Genomic DNA, 17,872 nt, shown 5'->3' on the forward strand with positions numbered 1-17,872 from the left:
GTCACAGCCTATACACGTTTTATTCTTCGCAACTTGTACTATTTATACAACTTGATTACCAGTTCTATCAGCTACAGATAAAGGTGGGCTTGATTTCAAATATAATCCTCTTCCACAGTTACTATCATTCACTCTTAAGTCTGTAACTCTTTAACACAGGTAAAACATTTTTTTAATAACACACTTCCTGATTTATCTGCGTTTCTCATGCTGAACACATTCCTATTGATTTATTGTCCACTAGTCTGGAGGCAGCAGCATTATTTTTTAAAAGGTTCAGTGTTCTTGTACCTTTTGGGGTTAAGTTTCCAAGGAGGATTTAATGGATTGCAAGGTACAGATTAGCAAATCGAACAGTTAAAACTGCAGTTCGCAAAAGTCCCAACCAAAATCTCTGGCTGACCTGGAATTTCTTTGGTTGTTTATTGAATGAGAACAGCTAATATCCTGGCACAAAGATGCCCATTGGGAAATTGGCGGAGTAGAATAACAAATGTCATCCTGCACCAGTGAGGTTAAATCCAAGACATTTCCTCTCAGAGCAGAGAGCTTTAAAGAAACATGTGCAATCAGAAGGCTCAAAAATGCAAAGCTCGTTGTTTACTAAATCAGTGACAAGGGCAGAGTTATAAGGCGTCAGAGTCATGTTGTGTTTCATTCACTGTGGGAATTCTTCACTGATCTTGTAGATAGAAGGAACTGCAGATGCTGGTTTGTGTAAAAATATGCAAAGTGCTGGAGAAACTCAAGAAGAAGGCTCCAGCACTTTGTGTCTTTACACCCTTGTTGATTTTGAATAGCTTTCCAGAACTGGAATGGGTGTGTTGCTTCACGGGGAAAGGGTTTGGGCAGTATCGTCTTGCTATCTGCTGGAGTTTGCAAGTGTAAGAAATTAGTAGTTTGGAACATATATGATTCTGGGTGGTCTTGACAGAGCAAGTGTGGAGAGGACGTTCCCTCTTGCGTGTCAATCTAGAACTATATAAATATAAGACGTCATCTATTTAAGATGAAAATAAGGCACATGTTTCTCTCCAAGAGTCATAAACCATTGTGATTCTCTTCCTTAAAAGGTGAGGGCAGCGGAGCCTTTGAATATTTTTGCGGCAGAGGTAGGCATACTTTTGATTAGCAGGGTGCTGAAACGTTATCGGGAGTTGACAAGAATGCAAATTTGTGGTTACAAGGCAGATCAGCAATGTTCCCATTAAATGGTGGAGCCATCTTGACGATCTATTCCTGCTCCGAGTTCATACATTTGTATGTTCAAGAGGTCAGTTAAAGATCATAAAGTGGATTTGGTATCATACGCCAGCCAGACCAAGTCAAGAGCAGCAGATTCTTGTACCTGAAGATCAGAGGCTAAATAGATGGGTTTGCAAAAGCAACAGCATTTTATTCATTTTTTTAATCCCAGATCTACTTAGTTAACCACCTTGGTGGGGTTTGAATCGGGTCTCTTCAGTCCAGTGATTTAACTATTTGTCATACTCCTATCCCAAATGAAACAAGAAATAAGATTAAAAACAGATGCTCGGGAACATTTCTTCACTCAGTGAACAAGTGGGGAGACAGGAGACACAGATGCCAAAACCTTGAGCAAAAAAAACAAACCTTTCCGCTTGTGCCGAATACTTAAATTACAGCCGCTGGAAATGAATGTGCACAGAAACCATTCCTCTTCAGCGTGCCAATAAAGAAACAGTTTCCCAGAAGCAAGAGGCGGAAAGTGCTGGAGGATGATTCATAGAACAACCTACTGGAGGAACGCAGCAAGTCGAGCAGCATCCGTGGAGGTGGGGTGGAGGAATCGCTGAGGTTTCAGGCCAACCCTCAGGGCTGAGAGTGGAGAAGGAAGATACTGAGTATAAAGATAAGAGGGGCAGGGATCAGTAAGTGACAGGTGGGGCAGATGGAGCCAGGCGGGTTGGAGTTTTGGAGACGGGGGTAGGTGGGTGATGGGTAGAAACAGACGAGGGAAACACAAAGATAAATATGATCCAGGCAGAGGGCAAAGTGGAGACATCTACTGGAGGGTGATAAATGGTGACACAAAGGCTACAGCTGCTGGAATCCATTGAGGAAGGGAGTCATTAAGTAGAGCTGAAGGGCAAATGGAACCAAATGGGGAATGGGATGTAGTGCTTGAAATGTATGGGTAATAGGTGGCGGGAACTGGGAGCGGAGGGAGACAAAAATGGTTGGTGGGGGGAATCGAGAGGGTATATTGGAAGGGGAATAAAAATGGAGAGATTGAGAGATGGAGAAACTCAGTTAGGAAGGGTTACTTGAAATTGGAAAATTCAATGTTCATACATTGGATTGTAGACTACCCAGGCGGAATATGAGGTACTGGCTATTACTGCCCCTGTTTCAACAGGACCATAATTTAGCTCTGAACAGAAGTATGTGCTGCTTGGACAACATAAAAGAGTCACCATGTCCTTGCTATAGGTTGGGGTGGATACATGAGTTAGCAGAGAGGAGGGAAAGTAACGAGGCAGAGTTGTACCTTAATCGAGTGAATGATTGCTTAAAAACAGTGTCCTCGTGAAATTCAATTCAATGTTCTCCACAGATTTATCAGTAAGTGCAACAAAATGTCATCAGTCTGAATCCCGGTCCAATTCATCATCAGTAGTGTCCACTGCAGGGTAAGGCTGGCTATTCTGTAAGTTCACATAATTTACTTGCAAGTTGATGTAGTGTTCTCCTTTCAGTATGGACTGAATGGATTCAATTTCATAGATGAGTTCCGTAAATATTGGCCGCAGCTCAGGCTTCGGATCCCAGCAATGCAGGATAACATCAAATCTGCACAAGAAAAGAGTCCTTTTAGACTTTAGAGATACAGCGTGCACGCAGGCGCATCAGTCCACCGGGTCCGCGCCGACCAGTGATCATCCCGTACACTAGCACTATCCTGCACAATTTACAATTTTACCTGAGCCAATTAACCTACAAACCTGTACGTCTTTGGAGTGTGGGAGGAAACCGGAGCACCTGGAGAAAACCCATGTAGTGACAGGGGGAGCGTACAAGCTCGTATTCAGGATTGAACCTGGGTCTCTGGCACTGTAAGGCAGCAACTCTACCACTGCGCCACTGTACCCCCCCCCCCCCCCCCCCCCCGCTGCTAGTCCTGTTAAAAGAAAGAAGGGCCCGGTGGTGTGGTTCATCCGGATGGGAATTCTACACAAGGGGACCATTCCCTCCACTGCTTTAAGCAAATCATCCCAATTCTGTAGTCAATGATTATCCTGTTCCTGACCCTAGCATGAAGTCCAGGGATTTTAGAAACATAGAAAGTAGGTGCGGAGGAGGCCATTCAGCCCTTCGAGCCAGCACCGCCTTTCATTGTGATCATGGCTGATCGTGTCCAATCAATAACCCGTGCCTGCCTTCCCCCCCATATCCCTTGACTCCACTAGCCGCTAGAGCTCTATCTAACTCTCTCTTAAATCCATCCAGTGACTTGGCCTCCACTGCCCTCTGTGGCAGGAAATTCCACAATTTCACAACTCTCTGGGTGAAAAAGTTTTTTCTCACCTCAGTCTTAAATGGCTTCCCCTTTATTCTAAGACTGTAGCCCCTGGTTCTGGACTCGCCCAACATTGGGAACATTTTTCCTGCATCTAGCTTGTCCAGTCCTTTTATTATTTTGATGCAACAATTTCTGCCCTGTACCTACAGCACTAAAATATCTATCTCCTCCTCCCCCCCCCCCCCCCCCCCCCCCCCCCCCCACCCCCCCCCCCCCCCACCCCAGTCCTTCAGCAATGGAAATTTGCAGCTGTGCAGAAAGAAGCAGAATTCTGTGAGATGATCCATCAGCTACCAGCGCATTGGCAGAGGTCAGTAATGAGACAATCTGAGATCATGCAACACTGGGTCAATCCAGTGTGTGGCAGTGGAGACAAATGCTTCTTTAAGGCCATCAAAAATAGGAGCAGAATTAGGCCATTTGGCCCGTTGAGTCTATTCCGCCATTCAATCACGGCTGATCTATTTTCCCTCACCCCATTATCCTACCTTCTCCCCATAACCTTTGGCTCTCTCACTAATCAATAACCTATCAATCTCTGTTTTAAAAATACTCTATGGCTTGGCCCCCACTGCCAACTGTGGCAATGAATTCCACAGTTTCACCACCCTCTGGCTATAGAAATTCCTCCTTCTCTCCATTCTAAAGGTACCTCCTTTTATTTTGAGGCTGTGCCCTCTGGTCCTATACTCTCCCATTACTGCAAACATCTTTTCCATGTCCACTCTATCTCGGCTTTTCATTATCCGGCAGGTTTCAAAGAGGAAAGCAATTAAGGTGGTAAAATTACGAGGGGCCGGGCCAAAGTTAATAGGAAGGATCAACCACTTCTCTTAGCTGAAGAGTCAAAGCCAAGGGGCATTGATTCAAAATAATTGATCGAACAATTAGAACATTGATTGGGGTAATCTTGGACCGGGAGTACAGAGCCAGAGAGGGTGATGAAGGCAGAAACTCTCCCCACACTCAGGAGTGCACGGATGTGTCTGTGAACAGCTCAATTGTAATCATGTGTAGTTTAATCACTGACTGGATAGCAGGCAACTAAGAATCTTTTTCTCTGTACCTCGGTACACGTGACATTAATAAACTAAACTAAAATAGAAATAGACAGATTTCAGCCTATCTCAAACATGAAGGGGCATGAGGATAGAGCAGGAAAATGGTGCTGAGAACATTACCCAAGACCTTGTTGGCAATTTAAGAGGCCAAATGTCTATTTTGCTCCCATTTCCTTACTGATCTAAAGACATAAAGTCATGAACAGAGGCGACAAAATGTGCATTCAACATTAAGACAAAGCAATCACAGACCATGTATAAAAGCACTTACAGCTCATCCGGGCAGTATTCTGGCTGAGGTAACCTTCGACCCTTTAATAAGTATCTAGTAATGTCATACGGATCCACCTCCGGATAGGGTGGTGCTCCGCGGGTCAGCAGCTCCCACAGCAGGATTCCAAAGGACCACTGGAGACAACAACAACAACAACAACAACAGATGTCAATGAAACTCTAAATGTCAACAGTAACTAGAGATGGAAGCCTTTGACGGCTCTGGACCCGTATTCACTGGGGTTTAGAAGGATGAAGGGGATCTCATTGCAACCTACCCGATAATGAAAGGCCTTAGTTACCCTCTCCAGCTGTGTATTCCAGGTCCATTACCTCAGTTAATACCCTAATCATTCTACCAATTCTTTTGAATCAATGTTTGGTTTAGTTTAGGAAGGAACTGCAGATGCTGGTTTAAACCGAAGATAGACACAAAATGCTGGAGTAACTCAGCGGGACATGCAGCCCCCCATTCTTACTCTCCAGAAATGCTGAGTTCCGCTGGGTTACTCCAGCATTTTGTGTCTATCTTTAGTTTAGTTTAGTTTAGAGATACAACGCGGAAACTGGCCATTCCGCCCACCGATTCCGCGCCGACCATCGATCCCCGCACACTAACACTATCCTACACACACTAGGGAGAGTTTACAATTTTACCTAAGCCAGTTAACCTACAAACCTGTGTCTTTGGAGTACAGAAGGAAGCCAGATATCCTGGAGAAAACCCAAGCAGGTCACCGGGAGAACGTATAAACTCCATGCAGAAAAGCATCCATGGTCAGGTTCGAAACTTGAGTCTCTGGTGCTATAAGGTGGCAAGTCTACCACTGCGCCACCATGCCACCGGTGCTTTTGATGCCCCTTGGCTTTGACCCTTCAGCTAAAAGAAGTGTTCCTTCCTATTAACTTTGGCCAGGTCTCTTGTAATTTTACCACCTCTTGTAATTGGCTTCCTCATTGGAACCTGCCGGATTACGAAAGACCCAGATTGAGTGGACATGAAAACGATGTTTCCAATAATGTGAGATTCTCGAACCAGAAGGCACAGCCTCAGAATAAAAGGATGTACCTTTAGAATGGAAATGAGGAGAAATGTCTTTAGCCAGAGGGTGGCGAATCTGTGGAATTCCACAGACAGCCGTGGGAATTGATACTGTAGGTGCTTGATTAGGAAAGGTGTCAAAGGTGACTGGGAGAAATGATAGATCAGCCTTGATTGAACGGCAGAGTAGACTCGATGAACTAACTGGCCTAGTTCTGCTCCTGTGTCCTATTGTCTTTCGGAAACACAGATATCCTCCCAATGCCCAGACTTGCCACCATTGTTGCCCACCTACATACCTACTATCGGATATAGAGCACTGGAAGAACAGTGTCACTAGTTGGTCTTCTCCTCCAGTGATATGGCAGGTTACACATACACATAAAAACATACAAACATTAATAGTTTAAAAAGACAAACCCAATGCCCCAAAGTCTATGTTTAAGAAAGAACTGCAAATCCTGGAGAAATTGAAGGCAGACAAAAATTGCTGGAGAAACTCAGTGGGTGAGGTTCATTTGGCCTCTTAAAACTCAGCTTCACCCGCTGAGATTCTGCAGCATTTTTTGTCTGCCCCCATCTATGTGGGGTTAACAGTGTTTAATAGCCCGATGGCTGTTAATTGTTCAAACGATCAGGGGCAAACCTACCACATCAGATTTAGTTGTGAATTTTTGCGTCTGTAGACTCTCCAACGCCATCCATTTCACAGGTAACTTGGCCTTCCTGTGGTTTTGAATACTGTAATATTCCTTGTCCAAGACATCGCGAGCCATCCCAAAGTCCGCCACCTTGACCACGTATGTCTCATCCAGCCTAGAGCATCGGAGAAAACACAAGTCAACGTGGAGCGGTGAAATGGAGACACAAGAAACTGGGATCTTCGTCAAAACACAAAGTGCTGGAGTAACTCCGTGGGTCAGGCAGCATCTGTGGAGGAAATGAATAGGCGATCTTTTGGGTGAGAACCCTTCATGTGGAGCTAGTCTTACTCCAGACTGTATGAATCCTGTAACAAAGAGAGATGCATAGTGTTGGAGTAACTTAGCGGGTCAGGCAGTATCTCTGGAGAAAAAGGATGGGTGACGTTTCGAGTCAGGGCTCTTGTTCAGACTGAAACTACAGGTGGGAGGTGGAGAGGGGAGGTGAGAAGCCAACCAGGGCCAGCCACTGAACACCTCAGCCGGGTCGGTACCTGGTATGGCCATTGTTGGCCAGGGAAGGTGTGATCTCAGGAGGAAAGTAATGTGGAGAAGTGTGGAACAGGTAAAACGACTGGGGTGGAGGAAGGGGGCAAATTAGAGAATTCAATGTTCATACCTCTGGGTTGTAAGCTCCCCAGGCGAAATATATGGTGCAGTTGCTCCAATTTGTGTTTGGCCCCACTGGCAATGGAGGAGCCCCAGGACAGAAAAGCCAGTGTAGGAATGGGAAGGAGAATTGAAATGGTTGGCAACCGGGCGATCCCGTAGGCCTAGGCGGACTGAATCCTTGAAGAGAAGCCCTGAGAATTCCCAATAATAACCATTTCCAGAAAAACACTATTCAACCTGTAATTTTCTAGGGAAAGCTATCGTGTGTGAGAGGGATTGGCGGGTAATTAAATCAATCCATTGCATGTAGTAGTATGAGGAAGGGTCTCGACCCGAAACGTCTCCCATTCCTTCTATCCAGAGAAGCTGCCAGCATTTTGTGTTTATCTTCAATCCAATACATGGTACCTACGAACGATCTATAACAAGCTGACACATGTCCAAATGATCAAAAGCAAACCGACCACATCAGATTTAGTCGTGAATTTGTACATCTGAAGATTGTCCATTGCCATCCATTTATTGAAATAACATATTAGTTGTTCATATTTGGTGACTTAACCCAACGAATTTTAGACTCCTGTTCCCAGCCTGATTCAGCAACTTGACTTCAAACCACAGACTAATTCCTTGACGTTCAAAAGTAAGATCTGTGCTCAGCAGTGAAATTGGGAGCCATTTTGGTAGAGCTACTGCCTCACAGCACCAGAGACTCGGGTTCGATCCTGACTACGTGTGCTTGTCTGTATGGAGTTTTTACGTTCTCCCGTGACCTGCGTGGGTTTTCTCCGAGATCTTCCATTTCCTCCCACACCCCAAAGACATACAGGTTTGTAGGTTAATTAGCTTGGTATAAATGTAAAATGTAAAATTGTCCCTCATGTGTGTCGGGTAGAGTTAATGTACGGGGATCACTGGTCAGTGTGGACTCGGTGGGCCGAAGGGCCTGTTTCCGCGCTGTATTTCTAAACTAAACGAAACTGAAGAAGGCTCCTGATCCAAAATGTCACCTATCCATGTCTCCCTGCTCCTGACTGGGAGAACGTACAGAAGCTTGAAAGTGTGCACCATCAGATTAATGAATAGCTCCTTCCCATCCACTTCTGAACGGTCTTTCCATACGGTAGGGTACTGCTTGCAATCACAAGGAGAACTTGCAAACTCCACACAGACAGTAGCCGAGGTGAGTTTTGAACTAGGGTTTCTGGCGCTGTGAGACGGTGGCTCCACGTACCACTGTGCTGGCTCTTTTTTTTTTAAAGACTATTATAAATTCATTGTAATGTGAATTTAAATAAACACACTAAACCATACTAAACCTATAGAATTAATGCAAATTAATGATTTAATTTGTGCATAATTTATTTAAACTATTTTTAATGTTTAGTCTCATTGGAGATATTTCAAGGTGTTTTAGGCGGCACGGTGGCGCAGCGGTAGAGTTGCTGCCTTACAGCTCCAGAGACCACGTCGGTTTTCTCGTGGTGCTCCGGTTTCCTCCCACAGGTGTGGAGGTTAATTGGCTTCGGTAAAAAAAATTGTGAGTTTTCGCTAGTGTGTAGAATAGTGCTAGTGTGCGGGGTGATCGCTGGTTGGCGTGGGCTAGGTGGGCCGAAGGGCCTGTTTCCCTGCCGTATCTCTAAAATAAACGTCAGAAGGCCCTCAGTGCAGTTCATGGGCAGAACCTCGGCTTCCACCATCTGTGGTCTGGTCACGTGTGGTCCACTCCACCTCATGGGACAGCTGCGGCAGCAAGACCTGCAGAGGCGAGGCAACGACATCCACACAAGGCAACGGCATCCCACGAGAGGCCAACAAAAGAAGTGGACTGAACCTTGCGTCATCTATCCCAATATCATCAACTTACTAGGTTCACCAAAGTACTTACATACAGTTCCTCGCCGCGAGATCCCGATGAACAAATTTCTTCTGGGCAAGGTATTCCATTCCCTTGGCTACTTGGAGGCCAAAGCCTATTAAATCCTTTACTGTTGGATTCTGCAGATAAAAAGGGAAGAAGCCAATCTGTTAGTCTTTGCAGCGCGAGAGAAAACCGGAGCACCCGGGGAAAACCCACGTGGTCACAGGGAGAACGTATAAACTCCGAACAGACAGGATCGAACTCGGGTCTCTGGTGCTGTAAGGCAGCAACTCTACCACTGCACCACCATGCCACCCTGTGTTGTCCTGCAAAACATTTGATTCTCGTCGACACCTGTAGAGAATGCCTGACAGAGATGCTTTCATGCAGAACTGCCTCGAATTTTATTTACAGGCGTGACAGTCGCTGCTGTCCTGAAAATCTAGTAAAATTTGCAAGGCAAAATACTGGACTCGGAAAAAGGACCTTAAAAACCCTGTCCCACTGTACGAGTTCATTCAAGTGCTCCCCCGAGTTTAAAAAAAATCAAACTCGTGGTAAGCACGTAGAATGAACGTAGCGGGTACATCGGAGCTCAGGGACGTCTCTTAGTGGCTCGTAACGCTAACGGCAGGTAAGCTCGGGAAGATTCGCTAACGGCAGGTAAGCACGGGAAGATTCGTGAAGATTTTTCAACATGTTGGATTCTGTTGAAAAATGTTTCAACATGTTGAAAAATATCTACGAGAGCCCCGAGTACTTACGAGCGGCCATTTCGTAACTGTCACTGTATGTCATGATACTTGTGGGTGGAGCACCAATGCAAATTCCTTGTATGTGAATACTTGGCCAATAAACTTACTTACTTACTTACTTACTTACTTACCGTAAATCTCCAAATTCGAATCAGGGCAAACTCGGGAGAACTCTCTGAATGAACTCGTACAGTGGGACAGGGCTTTTAGTTTATATTTTAGTTTAGTTCAGTTTGATTGTCACGTGTACAGTGAACAGCTTTTTTGTTGCATGCTATCCAATCAGTGGAAAAGCCATACATGGGTCTTAGGGTCTTAGGACTGATACATCTTTAGGGTGGCACGGTGGCACAGCGGTACTAAAACTAATCTAAAACTAAATGATTACAATCAAGCCATCCACAGTGTACATATATAGGATAAAAGGAATACTTTTCACTGCAAGATATATAGTCCAGTAAAGTCTGAGTAAAGATAATCCAAGAGTTTCAAATGAGGTTTTAATTTTAGAGATACAGTGTGGAAACAGGCCCTTTGGCCCACGTACTCCACACATTAACACTATCCTACACACACTAGGGACAATGTCTACATTTACCAAGCCAATTAACCTACAATCCTGTACATCTTAGGAGTGTGTGAGGAAACCGAAGATCTCGGAGAAAACCCACGCAGGTCACGGGGAGAACGCACAAACTCCGTACAGACAGCACCCGTAGTCAGGATTGCCCTGAGGTAGATGGTAGTTCAGGATCAATGTCTGGTTGCTGATAGGTTGGCGCAGTTGCCTGCTGGCCCTGCACATTTTACAGAAGGCGTGGTCAAGACTGAGAATTTAAGGTGGGTGGCAACAAACTTGAAAGACCGAAAGGGATGAGGAAATAATCTATATTTCAAGAGGATAACTAGATACTATAGCGTGGCAGCTCTCAAAATCATATTCACAATATCTGTGAGCCACTACTGAAGCTCAAGAAGGTGCTGGTCAGGTCGCATTTGGAGTACTGTGAGCAAATTTGGGCCCCATATCTGAGGAAGGATGTGCTGGCTATGGAGAGGGTCCAGAGGAGGTTTACTAGAATGATTCCAGGAATGAGTGGGTTAGCAGATGATGAGCGTTTGACAGAACTGGGCCTCTACTCGCTGGAGTTTAGTAGGTTGAGGGAGGGACCTCATTGAAACTTACAGAACAATGAAAGGCATAGATAGATTGGATATGGAAAGGATGTTTCCACTGGTGGGAGAGTCTGGGACCAGAGGTCATAGCCTCAGAATTAGAAAGGAGGTGAGGAGGAACTTCTTTAGTCAGAGGGTAGTTAATCTGTGGCACTCATTGCCACAGAGGGCTGAGGAGGCCAAGTCACTGGATATTTTTAAGGCAGAGGGGGACAAATTCTTGATCGGAATGGTTGTCAAGGGTTATGGGGAGAAGGCAGGAAATTGGGATTAGGAGGCAGAGATCAGCCATGATTGAATGATAGAGTGGACGCGATGGGCCGAATGGCCTAATCCTACTCGTATAACTTGTGAACATCCACCTGATGTGTTCCTCTACTGTATCTCAAACAGATCATATTCTATAATGAATCAAGGGGGTTTCAACGCAGCCAGGAGACAGTAGAATGAGGAAAAGTATCGGGGGGGGTGTCGAGTATTGAATGAGGCACGTGCAAATTACCTGGAGCAATAGCAGAAAATCACTATCCTAGGTGGTCACCCGCAGCCCATGGTGCTTACCCATTGTATCACACTGCTACAGTCTTGATTCTCCAAGGGTAAGGGTGAAGAAGAATGGTGTTGAGAGGGAAAAATAGATCAGCCATGACTGGATGGCTAGGCAGACTTGATGGGCCGAATGGCCGAATGTTGCTCTTATGCTTTGTGGTCTTTAAACATACATCGCACGGGCTTCAAAATTCTTTGGCTCATTAAAACGCAATTAAAGATGTTACATTTGGACATGTATATGACTAATGCATTGTCTTTCACAAGAAGGACAATGTTTCTTCGGCACACATGACAATAATGAACTGCGCCTCGTTTATAGCAAACCCAAACGTAGCCATGCACGTTGGTGGAGCACGACTCATCATTACTTACTCGGTGTTCATGGCGGATGAAATGGCGGAGGTCTCCATGCTTCATATACGGCAATACTACCAACGGCAACCCTTCCTTAGGAAGGAATATTCCCAGTAAGGATAGAACGTTCTCATGGTGGAAATCCTTCATGATGATACCTTCCTTCAAAAACTGCTCCACCTCTTCAATGTCTGAAATCCCTGTTGAAACATCGCAACACAGTCAAGAACATTTTGCAGAATGCAAATTTTTAATAAATCAACCTTCTTGGGAGCAGTGCAGCATTAAGGGGGAGGGGTGGAGCAGGACTTTGAGACACTTTTGCATGTTTTATTTGCATGCATTTGTGCATTTTGAACGATAAGCTTTCGGGCTGCTGCTCTTTTTATGGTAAGAGCGGCGGGTTGGAACTTTCTTCTGAAGCTGGAGATCTCAATATCACAAGGGTCAAGGTGGCCAGTGGCTAGACCTCTCGGTCCATTTAAAACGATGCAAGGATTGCTAAAGGTCCCCTCAGGAGGCGGTGGGTACTAGGAACGAGCTGCCAGAGGAGGTAGTTGAGTCATGTACTACAACATTTAAAAGACATTTAGATAGGAAAGGTTTAGAGGACAGCATGGTGGCGCAGTGGTACAGTTGCCACCTTACAGTGCCAGAGACCCGGGTTCCATCCTGACTATAGATGGTGTCTGTGTGTAGTTTGTACATTCTCCACATCACCTGCGTGGGTTTTCTCCGGGTGCTCCGGTTTCCTCCCACACTCCAACGGCGTACAGGTTTGTAGGTTAATTGGCTTGGTAAATTTGTAAATTGTCCTGAGTGTGTTTAGGGATCACTGGTTGGCATGGACTCCATGGGCCGAAGGGCCTATTTCCTCGCTGTATCTCTACACTAAACTAAAGGGATATGGGCCAAACGCAGGCAGATAGGACTGGTGTAGATGGGACTATGTTGTCAATATGGGCAAGTTGAGCCGAAGGGTCAGTTTCCATGCGTTATGACTCTATGCGGTATGACTCTTAGGGTTAGGGTTAAAAGGGCTAAATAAATTACATTTCAGAAAATGTTAAGTCTCTCACTGATCCCACCCCAATCTCTTCAACAATCGGTTTCTAATTTCTGGTAAAGATTTGGGATTGTCAGATATTTTCAAAGAACCTCTATCAGCTTGTCAACAGTGCAAAGAGTGGGCATTAACTATGGGAGCCCAGGAATTCTCTCCATCATATGTGCTGGATAAGAATAGGGATGTGGGCAAGTATCGACCCAGCTGTTATCAGGCAACTGAACCACCCTCTCACCAATGAGACAGCGGTCCTCAGCTACTACCTACCTCATTGGAGACCCTCAGACTATCTTTAATCAAACATTGCTGGACTTTAACCTGCATTAAACGTTATTCCTTTCATCATGTGTCTGTATACTGCGGTCAGCTAGAGTGTAATCCTGTATAGTCTTTCCGCTGCCTGTTTAGCACGCAACAGAAAGCTTTTCGCTGTACCTCGATGCACGTGACAATAAACTAAACCACGTCAAGACAGTACACCAGCCCTATCTGGACGTAGCCTCATTTAAAAGTCAGCATTCCCAGCATAGAGTCATACAGCACAGAAACAGGCCCTTCAGCCCAACTCATCCATGCCGACCATAGTGACGAAGCACTTTGCCATTTTGATGAACAAGGGAATGGGGAGGGAAGATGGAAGGAGATGGCACTCAAAAGCTCTTTGCACATCGTGGGTTACCGTCGAGGCACCACAACTACCAAACGAGTCAGGACCCTCAAAATAAGTCAATCGTAATCATCTGGATGTGAACCAGTACATGATGTATGGATAGGCAAATACAGGGATTAAGCGATTCTAAAATAAATCACTAAATTAGGATGAAGAGACAAGCAAAGCATTTCCTTTTTTTCCCTTTCCTTGAGTTACTCCAGCATTTTTCCCGCCCCCCCTCCCCCCCACCCAATATCAGTCTGAAGAAGGGTCTCGACCCGAAACGTCACCTATTTCTTCTCTCCATAGATGCTGCCGCCCCCCGCTGAGTTACTCCAGCATTATTGTCTACCTACAAAACAATGATAGCGTGCATGGTACGTACGATTCAAAGACTTCACCGCACAGTGAATCTCTTCGTTCTGATCTTTGTACAGACCGTGGTAAACACTCCCAAAATGTCCTGTAAAAAGATAAGCAATTTCAATTCATTGAGATCTACCATTGTGATCTTTTAATGCAACTCCAGTTATAAGTGAAACGGAACACTCAATGCTTCTCGTCAATTGATGGCCAACTGGAAAGATTACCGCACGCAAAAAAGCCAACGGCATGCAAACCATCCCAGCGTGGAATCTCTATTGGGTGGAGTGCAATTTGCCTGAAGAGTTTGCACCCTCATCCCCTAGCAAGGTGGCACATCGGTAGAGTTGCTGCCTTACAGCGCCAGAGACCCGAGGTTTGATCCTGACTATGGGTGCCAGCTATACGGAGTTTGTACAGCCTTCCCACGACCTGCGGGGGTTTTCTCCAGGCGCTCCGGTTTCCTCCCACACTCCAAAGACGTACAGGTTTGTACATTAATTGGCTTTGGTAAAACTGTAAATTGTCCCTAGTGTGCGTAGGATAGTGCTAGTGTGTGGGACGAATGGCCTGTTTCCCCACTAGATCTCTAAACTAAACTAATAAGCAAGGCTTCAGTCCCTGAGACCAGAACATCTCTGATGACCTCTCTTGGACCCACAATACCTCAACACTGATCAAGAAGGCTCACCAGCGTCTCTTCTTCCTGAGGAGACTGAAGAAGGTCCATCTGTCTCCTCAGATCCTGGTGAACTTCTACCGCTGCACCATCGAGAGCATCCTTACCAACTGTATCACAGTATGGTATGGCAACTGCTCTGTCTCCGACCGGAAAGCACTGCAGAGGGTGGTGAAAACTGCCTAACGATCACCGGTTCCTCACTCCCCTCCATTGAGTTTGTCCAGAGCAAGCGATGTCTGCGAAGGGCGCGCAGCATCGTCAAGGACTGCTCTCACCCCAGTCCCAGACTGTTTACCCTCCTCCCATCTGTGAGGCGCTACAGGTCTCTCCGTTGCCAGACCAGCAGGTTCAGGAACAGCTTCTTCCCTGCAGCTGTTACCCTACTTAACTCTGCACCTTGGTGATTGCCAGTCACACCCCTCCCGGACACTCCTTCCCCCTGTGACTGATCTCTCCCCCCCCCCCCCCCCCCCCCCCCCCCCCCGAAAATTGCATTGTATATATACATATATACATTTTACTGTTCCATTATTCTGTGTTCGCACTTCTGGGTGAGATACTAACTGCATTTCGTTGTCTCTGTACTGGTACACTGCGCAATGACAATAAAGTTTGAATCTGAATCTGAATCTGAATACCAAAGCATTAATAGCTTTGGTTCCGGCTTTAAGACTTCTCAGTCAGCTAGTGTAAGTGCTGGAGTGACTCAGCAGTTCAGGCAGCATACATGGAGAACATGGATAGGTGGTGTTGCAGATCGGAATGCGAAGAAATCAGAGGTTTATTTCCCCAAACCCTGAACTCTTTATAGTGAAGTATTTATGTTCTCACCAGCAATAAGTAGTTTCACGCAAGATCAACAGGACACTGAGCTTAACCAGCTGCTCAGCTATTTAATACTGAGATCCCTTTTACTTCTTTCTCTTGCGAATCAAATCCCAGTCCATAGCTCCCCAAAAGTGGCAACACAAATACATCGAGTGGTAAAGAAGGCGTATGTTACGCTTGCCTCCATTGATAAGGGCACTGACTAGAAGAGTTAGAAAGTCATGATGCAGCTTTACAAGACTTTGTTGGGCTACATTTGGAGTATTGTGTGCAGTTCTGATCACTCCTCTACAGGAAAGATGTGAAAGTTTTGAAAAGGGTAGAGAACACAGTGGCACAGTGGTAGAGTTGCTGCCTTACGACACCCGGGTTCGATCCTGACCACTGGTGCTGTCCGTATGGAGTTTGTACGTTCTCCCCGTGACTGCGTGGGTTTTCTCCAGGTGCTCCGGTTCCCTCCTACACTCCAAAGACGTACAGGGTTGTAGGTTTGTTGGTTTCTGTAAATGGTAAATTGTCCCTAGTGTGTAGGATCGTGTTGGTGTATGGGGAGATAACTGGTTTGGCGCATACTCAGTGGGCCGAAGTGCCTGTTTCTACACTGTATCGCTAAAGTCAAAGCTAAAAGTAAAGTATTGATTTCAAGAGAGTTAGATTTAGCTCTTAGGGCTAAAGGAATTAAGGGATATGGGGAAAAAGCAGGAACGTGGTACTGATTTCAGATGATCAGCCATGCTCATATTGAATGGAGGTGCTGGCTCGAAGGGCCGAATGGCCTACTCCTGCACCTGTTTTTCTATGTTTCTATGATTATTCAAGGGAAAAAAAGTTGCAATTTGCCAGGCTGTGTGGTTGTAAAAGGCACCAACACCTGTCCCACGAACCTTAATGCAATAAGGAGTCACACTCACCTCTGCCAACCACCTGGTCCATGAATGCAGTTAAGCATTCGCTTGGGATCAGAACATCTTTGACTTCTTCCAGAAGCTCTGGCCGTAGGTTCTCCAAAGTAATTTCTCTCGGACTGAGCAGTGGGGCGGCCGCACTGTCAGAACAGCTCTTGTAACCGCCTCCCCGGAATGTAATCCCACTCGATCCAGACGTTGGTGTGTTAACAAACCCTAGGCAAAATGAGGATTGAGTTGAGTTGAGTTTATTGTCACGAGCACCAAGATACAGTGAAAAGCTATTGTTACTCGCTGACCAGTCAGTGGAAAGACAATATATAATTACAATCGAGCCACCCACAGTGTACAGATACATGATAAAGGCAATAACATGAATAATGTTTAGTGCAAGATAAAGCCAGTAAAGTCTGATCAAAAATAGTCTGAGGATCTCCAATGAGGATATTGAGTAGTTTTATACTGAGTAGCAGTCTTAGTAAATGAACAATGATGTTTTGTCCAAATTCGCAAAAGTAGATTTGCTGCCTTACAGCGCCAGAGACCTAGGTTCGATCCTGACTGCGGGTGCTGTCTGTACAGAGATTGTACATTCTTCCCGTGACCTGTGAGGGTATTTTCCAGGTGCTCCGGTTTCCTCCCACATTCCAAAGACACACAGGATTGTGGGTTAACTGGCTTGGTAAAATTGCAAATCGTCCCGAGTGTGTGTAGGATAGCATTAGTGTACGGGGATCGCTGGTCGGCAAGCCGAAGATCTGTTTCCGCGGTGCATCGAACTAAACTAAACTTGTCACGTATACTGCATGCATCTTGTTTCTATGCATAAGACAGTGATCGGTGTCGCTGGAATCAAGGAAGAGTACAGTGGCGTTGCGTGTAGCGTTACTGACTGCCAGCACCAGAGACCCTGGTTCGATCCTGACCTTGGGTGCTGCCTCTATGGAATTTGCAAATTATCCCTGGGACCACGTGGGTTCCCTCCGGGCGCTCCACCTTCTCCCCACATCCCAAAGACGTTCGAGTTTGTAATTCAACTAGCCTCTGTAAGTTTCCCCCTAACATGTAGGGAGTGGATGTGAAAGTGGGATAATATAGAACTAGTGTGAACGTGTGGGCGATCGACAGTCTGACATTTCCATGCAGTAACTTTAAAACTAAACTAAACTATGTCCCAATTGGACGCAAAATGATGCAGTAACTCAGCGGGTCAGGAATCAACTCTGGAAAAAATGAATAGGTGACATTTCAGATCGGGACGCTTCTTCAAACTGATTGTAGTAAAAGCCCAGTCCCACTGTATGAGTTCATTCAAGAGCTCTCCCGAGTTTTAAAAAAATCAAACTCGTGGAAGCACGTAGAATGAACGTAGCGGGTATGTCGGAGCTCGGGGACGTCTCTTAGCGGCTCGTAACACTAACGGCAGATACTCGGGAAACGCGGTA

General features: G+C 45.6%; 1 protein-coding gene across 1 annotated transcript in view; it reads right to left on the reverse strand.

Moving 5' to 3' along the window:
• Positions 1–271: 271 nt before the first annotated feature.
• mst1r (macrophage stimulating 1 receptor) overlaps positions 272–17,872 on the reverse strand; it is a 110,827-nt gene continuing 93,226 nt past the window's right edge. Inside the window, exons 15-21 of the mRNA XM_033037066.1 lie at positions 16,434–16,643; positions 14,035–14,112; positions 11,950–12,131; positions 9,122–9,231; positions 6,571–6,736; positions 4,877–5,013; positions 272–2,814 (exon numbers count right to left, since the gene is read on the reverse strand). Coding sequence (XP_032892957.1) covers positions 2,607–2,814; positions 4,877–5,013; positions 6,571–6,736; positions 9,122–9,231; positions 11,950–12,131; positions 14,035–14,112; positions 16,434–16,643 — 1,091 coding nt within the window. The 3' untranslated portion in view covers positions 272–2,606. The remainder of the gene's footprint in view (positions 2,815–4,876; positions 5,014–6,570; positions 6,737–9,121; positions 9,232–11,949; positions 12,132–14,034; positions 14,113–16,433; positions 16,644–17,872) is intronic.

This window comes from Amblyraja radiata, chromosome 18 (assembly GCF_010909765.2).
Source record: "Amblyraja radiata isolate CabotCenter1 chromosome 18, sAmbRad1.1.pri, whole genome shotgun sequence".
Lineage (NCBI taxonomy): Eukaryota > Metazoa > Chordata > Chondrichthyes > Rajiformes > Rajidae > Amblyraja > Amblyraja radiata.